The following is a 19,157-nucleotide window of genomic DNA, read 5'->3' as shown; positions in this document are numbered from 1 at the left end:
TCTGATGAGTTCATGGGTGGAGCAAAAATATGGCAGGACTTTTACTCTTTGGCACCTGGACTACCCAATCTGGTAAGAACCATGCGTTACCGTGCTATGACTTTGTCTCCGCCAAAAGAAAGAAACAGAAGAAACCCGACATTCTTTTAAATTGAGATTCAAGCAGCCAATCAGGGCTGGCTCTACAAATTGTACCTTAACCTTTAAAAGAAACGGTACATATATGTACCTTTTACTGTTTGGGAACATATATGTACCTTTTTGACCCTCAAAAAGGTACATACATGTACCTTAAGGTCCAATAATAAGCCCTATGGGGTACGTTAGTGTAGATTGTACCTTGGGGGACAGAAATTGACTCCTTCTGTACCCCTATTTCTCACAGTGTAGTAAAGTTACATTTTCAGTTAAAGTCAGTTCATCATTGATTCAGTGATTTCATCATCCAAATCAGCCCAACTACAATAGTATCTGTGCAATCAACACAATATTGCCAGAAATTAAACTAATCTAACCAGACAGGACACTACACTGTAAAAAGTGATTATAGGCCCCCAAATAACTCTGTTTTGGGGGCCTTACAACCTTTTGAACATGATGCCTTTATCATATCTATGTAAGCATCACAAATGTGAATTTGTAAAAAAGTTGACGTCATGTGATGTATATAATGTTTTCGAAGGGTGTTTCATGATCACCAACTACTGGCCTCGCATGCATAACATAGTATTCTTTAGCATAGTGTTTTTTTTTTTTTTTGTCCAATGAAATCAATATTTTTGTGTAAATTTTACTTATTTTTTCATGTTATTCTACTCAATTTGAATGATTATTTCTACTTAATTAAAATTTGTTAAATTTAATTAATAATATTGCTTGTAAATTTTTGACACAATTTTATTGAATAAATATAGAGAATCACTTTTTACAGTGTAACAAGAAATCAAAACTCCATCGGTGGCAGAAATGGAGAAAAACCTTTGGAGTAACCAGGCTCAGTCGGGACCAGTTCTCCTCTGAACAGATGAAAGTAGCATGATGTGGTTTAATTCCAGTCTGCCGCACACGTGCAGAGGTCTTGTCTGGTTCTCGTAGTCTTGAGCTGATGAGGTCTTCACAGGGGATCTGTCTCTAGGGTTCATCTAGTTGTCGTTCAGGGCTGTAGAGGTTGACTTGTGCTGATCCACCATCTGGTCTGGATGTGGACTGGATCTGAGTGGCTACGAATAAGAATAAAACAGACTAATATTTGATTATGTCATTCATCTTACGATGAAACGAGTACATCAGGGGTTAAGTATATTAATGAATGCTGTTATTGTCTGTCATTATAACAGGAGGAAACGAAAGAGTGATCAATCTGAAGATCTAACAATGAAACAGGTAAATAAACACGACTTCACAGAAGCAGAATATGTTTTAGTTATCTGATGTTATTTGATCTAATGTTGTACTTGGTCTGAAAAGTTTGAGACCTGCTGCTGTCTCAGAAGCTGCTCACCTCTGAAAATTTTATTTGTCTTACAGTTTTGACAATCTCTAGGACACATTTCGGTAACACTTTAAAATAATGGTCCGTTGTTAATAAGTAACTACGCAGGAAGTAATAGGTAGTACTACATTAACCCTTAACTTAATACTATTAACTAATATAGAAGCAAGATTAACTAAGCAGTAAGTAATAGCTCATTTAGGACATAGGTAGTTCCTTATTAGGTATTTGATAATTACTAAAAGAAAAATATTGTCATTGAGAACTACTTTGGAACTATGGCCAACTAATGTAGAATAACTAATTAATTACTAATCACAACAGCTACGTCTATAAAGTGAACAATTAGCTTCTTTATGGAAACGTGTATATATATATATATATATATATATATATATATATATATATATATATATATATATATATATATATATATATATATATATATATACACTGTAAAAAATAAGTATACTTTTAACTGTAAAATTTTGTAAAAACGCTACGGAAAAAAACTGATAATAGGTTAACAGTAAGTTCCCGTACTATATACAGGGAAAAACTGTAAAAGATCTAACAAAGCATTTAATGTAAATTTACAGTAAAATTCTGTTAATTATACAGCTTTTAGAAGTAAAAAAAGAACAAATCAATGTATAATTTACAGTCTAAAACTGTAAACTGATATTCCCAGAATTCCCTGCGTGACACTCCACATTTGAAAGTATTTTGTTTAAATAATCATGTTTTTAAATAGTTCTTGTTATCAGTTATGTACATTTGAGCTTTATGTTACATCTTCTGTTGCTTAATGAAAGTTTTTTGCATTATTTAAGTATCACGTGTGTTACCATGATGGTGTTTTGTGTTTCCATAAATGTGCACCTTCTATATGTTTATATATACTTCTGCTTGTGGTGAAGCTACTTGTGATGAGCTTTGATACTTCATGTGGCTTTCTCTTATACAGTACCATCTTTATTATTATGGTGGTTGTCAGTATTTTCAAGGTACAAAACAGATTTAATTTTGTGTCTTGTTGAATTTACTGGTTTATATTCACATTTTCTTGTTTGTAAATTACAGCTTTATATTGTAAAATTAACAGTTTTTGACGTAAATGTGTTTACAGTTTTCTGTATTTTTACAAAATTATTCTGGCAACCACAGCTGCCAAAAAGTTTTTGTAAAAACAACAAGAAATTTTTTACAGTGTATATATCATAAACTGGTGGAGTTTATGATTATTAAGTGCCGGCCGTTCTATCTGCCGAGGGAATATACTGCTATACTGCTCATTTCAGTGTACATTCCCCCATTCAACATCACCAGCAACAGGAACGACGCACTTAATGAACTGTACCAACACATCAGTGAGCAGCAGACAGCACACCCGGATGCTTTTCTCATCATAGCTGGGGATTTCAACCATGCTGACCTTAAGAGTGTGTTTCCAAAAATACACCAGCACATCAACTTTCCAACACGAGGTAATAACATTTTGGACTTTGTTTACACCACACAGAGAGGAGTTTACTAAGCCCTCCCCCTCCCCCACCTCGGAGCCTCAGATCACATCACTGTTATGCTAATGCCTGCATACAGACCGCTCATTAAAGTCGCCAAACCAGTTTACAAACAGATTAAAGTGTGGCCAGAAGGATCATCAGAGATTCTTCAGGATTGCTTCAACACAACTGACTGGGACATGTTTAAACAGGCTGCCACATGCAATAACACCACCGACCTCCAGGAGTACTCAGAGACTGTTACTGCCTACATCAATAAGTGTATTGATGATGTAACGATCACAAAAACTATCACTGTCCGGGCCAACCAGAAGCCATGGATGACAGGGGAGGTCTACAGACTCCTGAAGACACGGAATGCTGCCTTCAGGGCTGGAGATGGGGTGGGCCTGAGAACAGCTAGGGCCAACCTGTCCCGTGGCATCAGAGAGGCTAAGAGACAGCACTCCAGGAAGATAGCTCATCAATTCAGCGACAGCAGAGACACTAGGAACCTGTGGCAGGGGATACAGACCATTACGGACTACAAGCCCCCACCACGGACCTGTGACAACAACATCTCTCTGCTGAATGGGCTGAACACCTTCTTCGCTCGCTTTGAGGCACAAAACAGCACCACTGCACAGAAGACTCCACCTCCTCCCGGCGACCAGGTGATGACTCTGACCCCAGACAGCGTGAGGAGATCCTTCAGCAGGATCAATGCCCGCAAAGCTCCGGGTCCTGACAACATCCCTGGGCGTGTACTGAAAGACTGTGCAGCAGAACTCACTGATGTCTTCACAGACATTTTTAACATCTCACTGAGTCAGGCTGTTGTTCCCACATGCTTTAAAACTACCACTATCATCCCAGTCCCCGAAGAAGCCATCTCCATCCTGCTTCAATGACTACCGTCCTGTTGCACTTACCCCCATCCTCATGAAGTGCTTTGAACGGCTAGTCATGCACCACATCAAGTCTGCCCCCCCCCCCCCTCCCTGGACCCCTTCCAGTTTGCATATCGGTCCAACCGATGCCATCTCCACTGCCGTCCACTCAGCACTCACCCATCTGGAAAAAAAGGACTCTTATGTCAGAATGCTGTTCATAGACTTCAGTTCAGCATTCAACACAATCATCCCTCAGCAGCTCATCTACAAGCTGAGTCAGCTGGGGCTCAACACTTCACTGTGCAACTGGCTGTTGGACTTTCTGACTGGAAGACATCAGGCAGTACGGGTCGGCAGCAACACATCCAGCACCATCACACTGAACACTGGGGCCCCCCAAGGATGTGTGCTGAGCCCCCTCCTCTTCACTCTGCTGACACATGACTGCACACCTTCACACAGCTCCAACCTCTTCATTAAGTTTGCAGATGACACGACGGTGGTGGGTCTCATTAGCAACAAAGATGAGACAAACTACAGGAGTGAGCTGAGCCGCCTGGCTGGGTGGTGCAGTGACAACAATCTCTCTCTGAATGTGGAGAAGACGAAGGAGATTGTTGTAGACTTCAGGAGAGCACACACTCAGCACGTTCCTCTGACCATCAACGGTGCGACTGTGGAGAGAGTGAGCAGCACCAAGTTCCTGGGTGTGCACATCACAGAGGACCTCTCCTGGACTGAAAACACCGCAGCACTGGCCAAGAAATCACAACAGCGTCTCTACTTCCTCCGCAAACTGAGGAGAGCCAGAGCCCCACCCCCAATCACGTACACATTCTACAGAGGGACCATCGAGAGCATCCTGTCGAGCTGCATCACTGTGTGGTATGGCGCCTGCAACGCGTCCTGCCGAAAGACTCTACAACGCATAGTGAGAGCAGCTGAGAAGATCATTGGAGTCTCTCTACCCTCCCTCCAGGACATTTATGGAACACGTCCCGCAAAGCCCTCTGCATCACAGGTGATCCCACCCACCCATCACACAGCTTCTTCAGCCTGCTGCCATCAGGGAGGAGACTGTGGAGTCTCCAGGCCAGGACCAGCAGACTGAAGGACAGCTTCATCCACCAGGCTGTCAGGAAGCTGAACTCCCTCCCGAACCTGCCCCCCCTCCCCTCTTCTTCCACAGGCACCACTGAACTATGAACACCCCCCCCCACACACTAATTATATGATGACATGCACGAGTCACTTGTGCAGCATTGGTCTGCTGACTCACCGCTCACTACCTCATTCGGCATGGAACTACCTCATCAGTCCGTTAAATAACTGCTCTTGGTCACTTGTCACTTTAATCAGACTTAAGATATTTTTAATAAGTGATTTTTTTTGCACTAAAAAAATCTTTTAACTTCACTGTTGTTCACTTCATTGATTTGCACTATATCTGTCATTTACCTTGCGCTGCTTTATTTAACTTTATTTTTAACTTTTATTTTTATTATATGTCTTTTTTTATAATTCCCTTATTGTATAATTATATCTACATTTTATATTTGATCTAGTTATTTTTTTTAGGCTTTAATGTTAATGTTATCTGTATGCACCGGGGTCTGAGAGTAACGCAATTTCGATTCTCTGTATGTATGTACTGTACATGTGGAAATTGACAATAAAGCAGACTTGAACTTGAACTGAACTTGAATATATATAGCCTATCTATATGATATATTTAATGAGCTCCATTAAGTTCAATGTCTCCAACTCTAATAACTTTAACGTTAGTGATATTATGCTGGGGAGGGCTTCTCTTTAGGAAGTGACAATAAATAATGATGTTCTTTTGTCAAAACATATTTGCATCCTTCATGAAAACATTGACTGCATTTATAGTGTTAAGCACAAAACAACATCTTCCAGATTACAATGTCTGGTAGAATATCACTAGTTCCTCACAGAAATATATGGCTGTACAGTATGTGTCAGATAATTTTATTGTAAATTACTTGTGAAATCCATGACTCATTACTCGAGTGTTCAACGTGATCTCATGAGAATACGTGTGTATTTTTACGTTAAATGTGGTTCTATCACATGTATATTTACTTACGTTTTCATCCACATAGAAACGTACAATTTAGATGTATTAATAGCAGTAAAAGGTACCAATACTTACGTGTTAGCAGCTAAAAAAACTTAAATATTCTAACGTAAAGTGTGAATGTATATGAATTCCCATGTATTAATATTAAAATCGTGGCTTTAGTGATTTAAATCTGTTGTATTTAATTGTCATATCAAAACATGTTTTTATTCAATTTATTGAACGCAGTTTACTCGTCTATTTAATAGGAAATAACATTTCTGTGCATGCTGCAAACCATAGATACACACAAAAGCACAGCATACAATAACAAATCACATCCATTTTATTTGTTTGCTGTACTGCATATCTTTAGAATCCAGATGTTTGCAAGGAACATATCCAAATTCAGCCCTTTATCAATGGATCTTCATATTCATTCTCAGCAACAGCGTCCGTCACAGTCAAAGCTCGCGCTCGTTATGATTCGAATTTGAAAATAGCGCCAGTGTGCCACGTTACGACATGGTTTACGGCACTGATATCGAACGCTCATTGGTCCTCATCCAATTCGTCACAGATTGCGACATGTTGTGTTTCAGTTTATGACATTTGAGTACTGCGCCAGTGCGCCTTCACGGAGAGAATACAGATACATAATTTAATGGATTAATAAATTAAATTCTGCTCTGTACCCTAAAAACTATTACCTCCATATAGAGGACTGCGACTGGAAATTGTTATCATTTGAACTACTTTTGGTACCACTTTTGATATTTTCGCAAAAAATAAATGATTAACGTTACGTTTGTTTGTTTGTTATTTGTTTATTTATAACAGTAAGGTTATGTAGTTTTAAGAAATGTTGTCTTTAAAATAAAAAATCTTTCACTTTAAAGTGAAATCTTTCACTTTAAAATAATGGTCCAGATCACTAGTAGTTCATGCGGACTGACAAGGTAACGCTTGAGTAATTAGTCAGGAGTTAACATGTTTTTCACTTTAAAATAATGGTCCAGATCACTAGTAGTTCTTGCGGACTGACAAGGTAACGCTTGAGTAATTAGTCAGGTGTTAACATGTTTTTCACTTTAAAATAATGGTCCAGATCACTAGTAGTTCTTGCGGACTGACAAGGTAACGCTTGAGTAATTAGTCAGGTGTTAACATGTTTTTCACTTTAAAATAATGGTCCAGATCACTAGTAGTTCCTGCAGACTGACAAGGTAACACTTGAGTAATTAGTCAGGAGTTAACATGTTTTTCACTTTAAAATAATGGTCCAGATCACTAGTAGTTCCTGCGGACTGACAAGGTAACGCTTGAGTAATAAGTCAGGAGTTAACATGTTTTTCACTTTAAAATAATGGGCCAGATCACTAGTAGTTCCTGCGGACTGACAAGGTAACACTCGAGTAATGAGTCATGGATTTCACAAGTAATTTACAATAAAATTATCTGAAACATACTGTACAGCCATATATTTCTGTGAGGAACTAGTGATATTCTACCAGACATTGTAATCTGGAAGATGTTGTTTTGTGCTTAACACTATAAATGCAGTCAATGAAGGATGCAAATATGTTTTGAAAAGAGAACATCATTATTTATTGTCACTTCCTAAAGAGAAGCCCTCCCCAGCATAATATCACTAACGATAAAGTTATTAGAGTTGGAGACATTGAACTTAATGGAGCTCATTTAATATATCATATGGATAGGCTATATATATATATATATATATATATATATATATATATATATATATATATATATATACACGTTTCCATAAAGAAGCTAATTGTTCACTTTATAGACGTAGCTGTTGTGATTAGTAATAAATTAGTTATTCTTCATTAGTTGGCCATAGTTCCAAAGTAGTTCTCAATGACGATATTTTTCTTTAGTAATTATCAAATAACTAATAAGGAACTACCTATGTCCTAAATGAGCTATTACTTATTGCTTAGTTAATATTGCTTCTATATTATCTTATCGCTGGCGCCGATATAGGATGGCTGCCTCCGTGACGAGCTCCGCATATGTTTTTGTGTTTTTGTTAGTTTGTCCTGTCTTTAGTTATATTCCTGCCATCAGTTTCACCAGGGATGAACTGCTGAACATTCGGCAGAACGCACCACAAGATGTTTTTCCGGATTTCAATTATTCAGATGTTTTACTGAACGTTGTTATCGGAGGAGCGGCGGCGCTGATCAAGCGCTTCAGGACGCGCAGACGGGAGAAGCGAGCGGGAGCGCTCGTCAGACTCAGGATTTCAAGCGCGGATTTCGAACGCCATTTCGTACAGATGTAACTGTGTTAAAGAAGACGTGCTGCTCAAATCTCGAAACACTCTTCATTAACTGCAAGCCGTTCTATTCGCCGCGGGAGTTTCACTCGTTCATTCTGGTCAGTGTTTACATCCATCCTCAAGTGCATGTGAGCTCAGCTTTACAGAAACTCGCTGATCAGATCACAGAGACAGAACAACAACACCCGGACTCTGTTTTAATCATTCTCGGGGACTTTAATAAAGCCAATCTGTCCCGTGAACTGCCAAAATACAGACAGCATGTTACATGTCCCACAAGAGACAGTAATATATTGGATCACTGTTACACCACAATAAAGGATGCATTTCACTCTGTTCCACGAGCAGCTTTGGGACGTTCTGATCACCTTCTGGTTCATCTTATACCGTCCTACAGGCAGAAACTAAAATCAGCTAAACCTGTATCAAGGACTGTAAAAAGATGGACTAATGAAGCAGAGCAGGATTTACAATCTTGTTTTGACCTCACTGATTGGAGTGTTTTTGAAGCTGCTGCCACCGATCTGGATGAACTCACAGAGACCGTAACATCATATATCAGTTTCTGTGAGAATATGTGTATTCCTACAAAGACTCAACTAATTTACAATAATGACAAACCGTGGTTCACTGCAAAACTCAGACAGCTCCGTCAGGCCAAAGAAGATGCTTACGTGAAGGGGGACAATGTCTTGTATAAACAGGCTAAATACACATTGGAAAAGGAGATCAAAGTGGTAAAGAGGAATTATTCTGAAAAAATAAGGACTCAGTTCACTTCCAACGACTCCGCATCAGTGTGGAAAAGTCTAAAGAAGATCACCAATTACAAGACACCACCCCCCAGCACCGTAGAGAATCAACGACTGGCAGACGATCTGAACGAGTTTTACTGCAGGTTTGAAAGAACACCCATCACCTGCCCTGAACGCCTCCCCACAAAACCATTCACACCCTTCACAACTCCTGCAACCAGCCCTGAATGCCTCTCCAAACTACCGTTCACACCTTTAACAGCTCCTGCAACCCATCCTGAACACCTCTCCAATCAAGCACTCTCACCATTCTCACCTCCTGCATCCCCCCTCTCCCACACACCTGCAATTCAGATCAGCGAGGATGCGGTGCGCCAGGTCTTCCGGAAGCAGAAAAGGAAAAAAGCACCAGGCCCAGATTGTGTTACACCAGCCTGTCTGAAATCCTTTGCTGACCAGCTGGCCCCCATCTTCACACAGATCTTCAACAGATCGCTGGAGCTGTGCGAAGTCCCTTCATGCCTCAAACGTTCCATCATCATCCCCATCCCTAAGAAACCCAAAATTACAGGACTAAATGACTACAGGCCTGTGGCTCTAACGTCTGTAGTCATGAAGTCATTTGAAAAACTGGTGCTGGCCCACCTGAAGGACATCACTGGGCCCATTAACTGGGAAAATACACATCCAGCACCCGTACAATCAGCACCGGAGCTCCCCAGGGATGCGTTCTCTCCCCACTGCTCTTCTCCCTGTACACCAACGATTGCACATCTAAGGACCCCTCTGTCAAGCTCCTGAAGTTTGCAGATGACACCACACTCATCGGCCTCATTCAGGACGGTGACGAGTCTGCTTACAGACAGGAGGTAAAAGAGCTGGCTGTCTGGTGCAGTCTCAACAACCTGGAGCTTAACACCCTCAAAACAGTGGAGATGATCGTGGACTTCAGGAGAAACCCCCCTGCACTCCCCCCACTCACCATCATGAACAGCCCTGTGACTGCAGTGGAGTCATTCAGGTTCCTGGGAACCACCATCTCTCAGGACCTGAAGTGGGACATCCACATTGACTCCATCGTAAAAAAGGCCCAGCAGAGGTTGTACTTTCTCCGCCAGCTGAGGAAGTTTAACCTGCCACAGAAGCTGCTGGAACAGTTCTACTCCACCATCATTGAATCAATCCTCTGCACTTCAGCAACTGTCTGGTTCAGCTCAGCTTCTAAATCTGACCTCAGAAGACTACAGAGAGTAGTCCGGACTGCTGAGCGAATCATCGGTTCAACTCTCCCATCTATTCAAGAACTGTACTTATCCAGAGTGAGAAAAAGGGCTGTCAAAATCACTCTGGACCCCTCACATCCAGCACACTCCCTCTTTGAACTGTTGCCATCTGGGCGACGCTACAGAGCACTGAGCACTAGAACGACCAGACACAGGACCAGTTTCTTCCCTCAGGCAATCCATCTTATGAACAGCTGACAATAATGGCGAACACACTACACTTTATATTTATATACACACACACTTTATTTATCTAACACACATACTTAGTATACACTTAAATTTTGCACACAATATATATGTACATACATAACTTCACTTTGTAATATACCTGCCTACAATTGTCATTTGTATATTGTCATTCACTGTCTACATATTTGTATTTTTATTCTTTTATTATGTGTTTTATGTTCTGTCGCTGTCATTCTGTTGTACTGCGGAGCTTCTGTCACGAAAACAAATTCCTCGTATGTGTAAACATACCTGGCAATAAAGCTCATTCTGATTAGTTAATAGTATTAAGTTAAGGGTTAATGTAGTACTACCTATTACTTCCTGCGTAGTTACTTATTAACAACGGACCATTATTTTAAAGTTTTACCCACATTTCTTATTAGTTAGGTAACTTCTGATAAAACTCTTCAGACAGGGAGCACAACATTAGTCTCTGTTCGCTAAACTGGGAATCATTTTTCACTGCTTTGACACTAAATTGCATTCATTGGTGACATCTGACAAATTACATTAATTATTTTATCACTTCGACACAAACACCAAAAATGTATGTACTATAAAACCCAAAAGTTTTCTAAACTGCTACCCTTCAGATCAAAGGCAGAAATTTGCAACATTTCTACAGTAATATAATATGGAAAAATATTCTGATTGTAAAAATCAAATACTATCAAAGCAGTTGTAGCTGAATATATTCACAAGTGTTTATCCTTTTCTTTCATTGCCATCTAGATTAAGAGTAATGATTTTGCACTGTAATGTAAACATGGACCATGTGACAGCAGAGAGTAAAAAGTAAAAGCCAGAGTGTTAAAATAACTGCTTGGAGCATATATGGTCCCACTCTAAAAGAGTGTTAAAGTAACACTGAGGCAGTGTCAATATTCATGAGATAATTATGTGATTAATTAAGTGATGATTGATCATAAGTGATGAACAGTGGATGTTAACAAGCAGAATCACCAAACGAGAAAATCACAATTTTTGTGTCACCATTATAGTGATCAGTGTTTGCAGTGTTTTGATCTTGGCTTGTGTCTTTTTAAAATTAAAATTAGTTTGGCAAGCCAAGATAAAAAAAAAAAATCATCAGGTTATAATGATTATGTTTTATTGTAATCACTGTTTGACATGATTCACTGAACTCATTTACAGTCTCTTCTCTTCCTCTTTATCATTATTGATTGTAACAGCTTTGATTCCACAATGAAAGACTCTGTATTTTCTATACATTTTTTAGGCATCTCTCACAAGTGATTCTGATTTTTTTTTATTGAAGGGTCATGACTTTAGACACACACAGATAACAATAATCAGCATATGAATCTCAACAATGGTGACAAACAGCATATTCAGATAAACAGATCTACTCTGAACATCACAAATCTAGATACTAAAAATTCACATAAAAACAGGAAAAATAAAATATAGTTAGAATAAAAAGTTAAACAGACAGTTCAGCTCATAATTTATTCATGCCGCAATGCATGATGGGAGCCATGGATGAGTTTTTATTGGCTACAACATGCTTTTTTGATGGTCACCTTTGTTGTGATGCTCACACTCATTCTTGATGTCTGTGTGTCTAAACTGAAGAACTCTTTCTTTATGTAGAACTAACTTTTAAAAACATGTCATATTATACCAAAAATGCTGGATCTCTTAATCCCCCCCCCCCCTAATTTATATACACAGTATATAATAACTCAGACATTCAAGTTACTCCATGACAATTAGTTCAAACCAATTATCAATACCAGATGATTGGCTTAGCTCTGGTCTGTCTGTATATTACAACTCAGCCACCACAGCCACACAAAATCTAAAGCAAATAACTGAAGGGTCAAGATCCCAACTAAAGCAAACACTGACCACTATAACGGTGACACACAAATTGTGATTTTCTCGTTTGGTGATTCTGCTTGTTAACATCAAGGGTCTTCAATAATGGTCAATCATAACTCAGTTAACTTCTTAATTATCTCATTAACTTCAACTCTGCTTCAGTGTTACTTTTAACACTGCTTCAGAGTTTATATGAGTCCTCACTGTGTGGCTGTGTTTAACACAGGAGATTTTGCTGTGTAACATTTAAACCTCTATTAATTCATAATAATATTTCTTTAGACACATAAAATTCAAACTGGTTTGTATTTGCGCAAAGTTGGTGATGCTGTTTGTGGAGATTATTTATCATCTGCTGAGATCTTGAGCAATTTAATATATTTTATTTCAGTTGATTTCTTCTAAGGCTGTGGCTAAAGTCAGTAGTTCTTGTGTTTTTCTTTTCTTCAGTGATTCTGCTTGTTAACATCCAGTATTCATCACTTATGATCAATCAGCACTTAATTAATCACATACTTATCTCATGAATCTTGACACTGCTTCAGTGTTACTTTAACACTCTTTTAGAGTGGGACCATGTATGCTCTGAGCAGTGTTGATTTAACACTCTGGCTTTTACTGTGTATCATTCTGGTTTTTACAAAAGAAAACATTGCATATAAACATTGTTTGTTTATGTAAGAATGCTTTGATTTGAGACATTAATGAAGTCTTTTGGTAGTTTTGTGCATTCTGAATGTGAAATAAACTGCTGTATCAAGTTGAACGATGTTAGGAGAACTGTGAGAAGAGTTTTGAAAAAGTGACTTCAGTATTAAGAAATGTGTTGTGATTGTAAAATCAACTGTAATTGTGTGTTTTCTTGTCTTTCAGAATGATCTTTATGCTGATGTGCCACAGAGAGTTTCCGTTCATGACGAGTCTCTTTCTGAACCTGATCCAGTCAATGATGCTCTGTATGCCAGTGTGAAACCCAGCAGACCCAGAGGAGAAACTCCTGAATCCAGAGATACTGAGGAGATCCAGGACACAACTGTCCAATATCACCGAAAGAAAGAGAGGAAAAGACCGGAAGAAGATGAATGTCAGTATGACAACATATGTTCATCAGCTGCCATGAGGTGAGAAAAAACAACTTCACCAGCACAGTTCATGTAATCAGAGATGTAACACTGTTGTGCTCCTGTTTGTTCAGATTTTCTAGGAAATCAAATGTTCAAACTGTGGAAGACGTATCAGTGATCTACAGCAATGTCGGATGAGAAGTCAGAAGTCAGAAAGAACTGTATTGTATGTATGACTGCACAAACAAAACCTGCGTTCATCTGTTTAATGAGTGACTGTTGGATTATTGTATAATTGTGGAGACATTTACTCATCTGTTTAGACCACAACCACTATATGTTCAAAACCCACATTTTATTTGATTCTTCATATATGAGGAGATATATATTCTCCCTTCATATATCCAAATTTACATACAGACAGTTGGTCTGGGAACGCCCCGTCACGTGATGTGAATTTAGCCTGTGGGGGAAAACATTGCCTTGGCACCAATTGAAATAACTGGGACAACCATCCTGAAGAGATTCTGTGTCGTTTTATGTACCGCCAATAAACAAACAAATTATGAAATGAATTTCTACATCCTAGAGCTGAAGATCTTTGCCCGGACCTGAATGAATGAATGAATAATGATGCACCATCAGTGAGCGCAGGACCGCGCTGAACACATCTACTGTGGATTCATTAATTTTCCTCCACAAAAACATGCAGGCTTGGCTTAATTGTTGTGAGTAAAGGTTTTTTAAATGATAACTAAATATTCATTGAGCCTTAAATGCATAATGTGGACCGAGTATTTATGCTGATGTTGGCATACTTTTATTAAATGTCAGCTGCTAGTGGCGAAGCAAATCCGGCGGAGCCTTTCTAAATTTCGTTATTGTCAAATACTAATCTTAACTTAAAATTTATCTTAATTTAATTTGATTAAAAAAAACTAATTTTTATTGGTGCGTTGGTCTATTTACGGGCTTAATGAACCTATGCCTATTTAGAGTGCTGAGATGTTAAGATGTCACAGACGACTTATTTTATTTCTTTATTTGAACTTCCAAGTGGCCTATAGTCTACGTTAGTTATGAATAAATTGTTAAAACGCGTATAAATGACTCATTCTTGACAAAAGGAAAAAAAAGAGCTGTGTGTGCGCACATTTGAATAATGTCGAGCCTCAAACGGGTTCAGGCTTTTAAAAAGCTGTCAGTCAAAATGTACTTGTCGGGCTCGGCTCCTGTCCGGCCTAACCTTTAAGGCTCGATTACAACTCTACTACATCCTTGCGAATAAACATACAAAACCAGAAAGGAGGACAAGATGGTTATAAACAATAAGTTGTGAGGATGTTCAAGGGAAGTTGTGCAATCCCAAGACTAAGAATGTGTGTGTGTGTGCAGTCGGCATTACATCACAGGTAGGCTATGTTAACATTGTGTTCATTATTAACGTTATCAAAACTGTGTAAGGTTGTTTCAGAAAGTGTCATATATAATTAAATTTGGTATGTGCCTTATACGCACTAGAATAGGCCAAGGTTTTCTGTATACCCACTTAAAAATGCGTGAGGATACGTGACAACTTTGTTTTGTGTCAGAACTTTCACACTTTCATTAATTCACCTTGTCTGTGTTTGCGAAGCGACATGGATCCAGTTACAAATGGAACTTGCTAGAACATCACAGAATTTGGCAATTTTGAATAAAATCAATAAATGAATAAATCTAAATTAGGGCTGTGCAATTAATCAAATTGCGATATGGACTAGTGTACACGAATATTAAAGTTAAAAGAGACTACAAATGTTCTACATGTCTCTGGGAATATTTTCTCAATATGTGCATTTTTGTCATTCGAATACACACGATGTTCGCTATTTTTTCCCCCACGCTGACTCCACCCTCACCACACCAGACCACGCCCCCAACTATGACTAGATGCCAACTGTATGTGTATAGATATGCTCAACTAATCCCAGCGCACCATTCCACGCACTCTAGAAAGTAATTGTGGCACTTTAAATACACTCCACATCTTAGCATTACTCTTCTACTTGGTACTTTGTGATCAACAAACAAGGGCTGCATGATAAATCACATGAGATTGTCATCCGCATCTCGTCAGTAAAGCCGGTTCTGTGATTAATGGTACTGGTTAATTTCCATCACATGGAGCGATATTTGGTTTTACATGGAGCGATATTTAATACACAGAACTGTAGATCAGTGACAAACTGCACTATATCGTGTTCATTACATGAATCACATTTGATTATGAATGTGATATCGCGTAGCTTGTTAGTGTTTTTATTAATGCCTTTAATGCTATAAAAATCCAGCCCCACTTGTCACATACCCCCATCGACCCTCGCAGACCGCGGGGTACTCATGAGACTGCTCTCCATTCCCCCGTCTGTGGGGAACCGCTCATTTCCACTCATCACAATTTATGTTTAGTCATCTAAATGAATGAAACATGGCAAAGATGAATGCACCTTTGGAAGTTGAATGTAAGGGAAATGTCATTTTGGAATTTCTGTGGTTTAATGTTATGTTGTTGTTAATGTTCGTGTTCACGATTATTTTTATTTCTTTTGTTACTGTAATAAATTCATAGCATTAACAGGATGACAAGTTGAATTCATTTAGGAAGCGATGACTGCTGAAACAATTTTTAGTCCAGTGCCTGTATAGAAGTATTGATTACGATATAATATAACTTAGCACTGACCAAGTTCAGAGGCTGTCATGGATCAACTTACTATGTTGTGTATTTTCAGTTTCAATATGAAAAATAACTTTCATATTGATTCAATGGATTTATTGCATTTTGGGGAAAAAAAAATAAAATAACATTTTATCTTGCCAATTTATTGGCAAAGAAAACATTTTTTACTCAAATTAATTAAAATTGATTCATTGCATTTTGGAACCTCTCTCTCTCTCTCTCTCTCTCTCTCTCTCTCTCTCTCTCTCTCTTATTTAAAGTTAAGCCAAAGAAGGTCAGTTATACTGTAACTAAAAATGGGCAGTTTCTAACTTTTATTTATTTTGATTATTACTTAAAGTATATTTTGACAAGCTAACAATAGTGATATCTTTAACTTATACAATATTTAGTTGCATTAAGTGTTTTATTTTATGTATTATTGCATTTTATAAAGTGTTTCCTTTTCATGTTTTACTTTGTGTGTTTTTATACCTAGGGCAGATGCTTCAATAAACCTGATTTATCTGCAAGTCATTTAAAGCTGTAGTTGTTGATTTCTCTCTCTCTCTCTCTCTCTCTCTCTCTCTCTCTCTCTCTCTCTCTCTGGTTAAGCAGCAATCATAAGACCTCTAGTGGAGCCTCAAAAGATTCACAGGGATCATTGATTAAATATGGTGAAAGTGAAGTGATGTGACACCTGAAGTGATATTTTTAAATCACAATTGACTGTTTTAACCTCAAGTATTATACAAAATTAATGATGCCTAGTGTATTGTTTTATATGGTGCCATTAAGGAGGCTTGTTCAGTTTACTTAGTTTTGTCATGTGTGTTTTTTATTTTATTTATTTATTTTTTTTAACCACACTGTTTTTTTTTTTTTTTTTTTTTTTTTTTTTTTTGATCTAAAAATACATTAAATCAGTCCTGGAGCAAAAGTAATGGGTTGAATGTCAAAATTCTCATGAGTTTCTAGTTCAAATCTGAAGAAGATACCATGAAAAATTAGATTCCTGCAACCATTTTTCTGAGACTATTTCTAGTCCCCCCCCCCAACCCCCCAAATATAAAACAAATATTTACCAACTCTATTGAAGGCTTGTACAAACTATTTTAGTCATTAAACATACCATTGAATATATATATATATATATATATATATATATATATATATATATATATATATATATATATATATATATATATATATATTATAAAACAATAGACAGAAACTTATACATCATATAAGTGATTTATTTGAGCACTAGAAAAATACTATAAGAATAATCTGAGTAAGAAAAATAAATAAGAAAAATAAAACAAAAATGAACTTTGTATGCCAAAATACAGAACATCCCAAGATTGCTAGAAATACAGAATTTACTTCGATTTCTGGTCATAAAGTCATTTATCACGTGCTGATGTGCTGATGGCCAGTTATAGAGATGGTTATCAAAGAGATGCACCATAAAGTCATTAAATCACACTCTATTCATATAGATGGCATTCATATTGATAGCTGTGATAACACAATAGTAGTGAGCTGATTTGCACTCAAACAGATGGTAATCATGCAGATACATTCACATTCACATTCAACATAAAACACAATCACACATATATGGAAAATGTTGAAAAAATAAAAACAAATAAAGAAAAAAGCGATCACTAAGTTCCGCCTCCATCAGATGACAGGTGTGTCAGAGCGTGTCACGAGCCGTCACGAGAGAGCGCCAGAATTCAAATATACTATCTTTCGCCTATCTTTCACTTTTTTGTGTTTCATTCTGTTTGTGACACTGTACGCAACAAAACCATGCCATTTTTTTCCTACCAAGATGCAGTTTATGAGCGTGAGTTATTCCATAACGGACACAAACAATACTGTCCCTGAAGAACTGAAACGTAAACAAAGGAATTATCATCCATATTACAACATTATTGCTTCATTGGACCAAACGTGCTCCATGAGATGTTGATCAGTGGACCCTTACCTTTCTAACTAAACCGAGATTTACAGCTCTGGATGTGTTTATGACTCGTTATTAAGACGAATCTGGTATGTACTGCATTTCCATTATTCATGTTTTGATGTGTACTGCTTACACAAATTTGGAGAATATATTCCTTATAAGCTTTCCATTGAAAAACAGCGATCTATTGATAATGCTTGAGGCTTAGATCTTTATAATGATACATAGTTTGTCAAGATTAAATTTGTCCAGTTTCATTTAATCTATTCATAAATATTGACAAGTGCAAACAAGGGGAGTTCAGGGTGCTTACGTTGGGGTGCAGGTTAAGAGGCTTTAAGTTCTCCGTTTATTTGAGGTCATCTCATGAAATTGTACAAACACTTAAATTACCACCAGATGTCACCATCTCCTGCTAGTGCAGGGGTCTCTAGACTCAATCCGGTCCTTTGTCCTGCAGGGTTTATCTCCAACTCTCCTCAACAGACCTTCCTGGAAGTTTCCAGTGCAGGGGTGGGGAACATTGATCCTGGAGGGTCTCTGTCCCTGCACAGTCTAGCTCTGTTCTAGTGTGAGCATTAAGACCTTCATGAGCTTGTTCAGATGTGTTTAACCACGGTTGGAGCTGAACTCTGTAGGACACCGGTCCTCCAGAAGCAGTACTGTGACATAAACTGTAATGTGCGTCACGAACATGAGTACTGTTTCAGATTCACAACCGATAAACCTGATGTAAAATGGATTGGATATCCAGGAGTGACTCTTACTGTCACAGGTGACTTTCATGAGGCTGAGCTCTTCTTCTGTGCATTATGTTGAATAATTATCAGTGTATGACAGCAGCACTAGATATAATGTGTGTGTTGTGTTCAGATCTTCAGGTGGAGGCTCCTGAGAGAGTGACAGAGGGTCATAATGTCCGTCTGACATGTAAAAGCAGCTGCACTCTGACTGACAGAGCAACATTCATCTGGTACAGAAACTCACAGCCATTAACTGAGAGAAGAGACAGAAAC

The 19,157-nt window shown here is 38.1% G+C and overlaps 1 protein-coding gene across 1 annotated transcript in view; it reads left to right on the top strand.

Moving 5' to 3' along the window:
• Positions 1–16,385, top strand: part of LOC128026593 (B-cell receptor CD22) — a 62,428-nt gene extending 46,043 nt beyond the window's left edge. The window contains exons 8-10 of the mRNA XM_052613866.1: positions 1,338–1,383; positions 13,275–13,522; positions 13,597–16,385. Coding sequence (XP_052469826.1) covers positions 1,338–1,383; positions 13,275–13,522; positions 13,597–13,663 — 361 coding nt within the window. The 3' untranslated portion in view covers positions 13,664–16,385. The remainder of the gene's footprint in view (positions 1–1,337; positions 1,384–13,274; positions 13,523–13,596) is intronic.
• Positions 16,386–19,157: the final 2,772 nt, after the last annotated feature.

This window comes from Carassius gibelio, chromosome A1, assembly GCF_023724105.1.
Source record: "Carassius gibelio isolate Cgi1373 ecotype wild population from Czech Republic chromosome A1, carGib1.2-hapl.c, whole genome shotgun sequence".
In the NCBI taxonomy this organism is placed as follows: domain Eukaryota; kingdom Metazoa; phylum Chordata; class Actinopteri; order Cypriniformes; family Cyprinidae; genus Carassius; species Carassius gibelio.
Note: the sequence above shows the minus strand (reverse complement) of the source record. Positions and strands in the feature narration are given on the sequence as shown.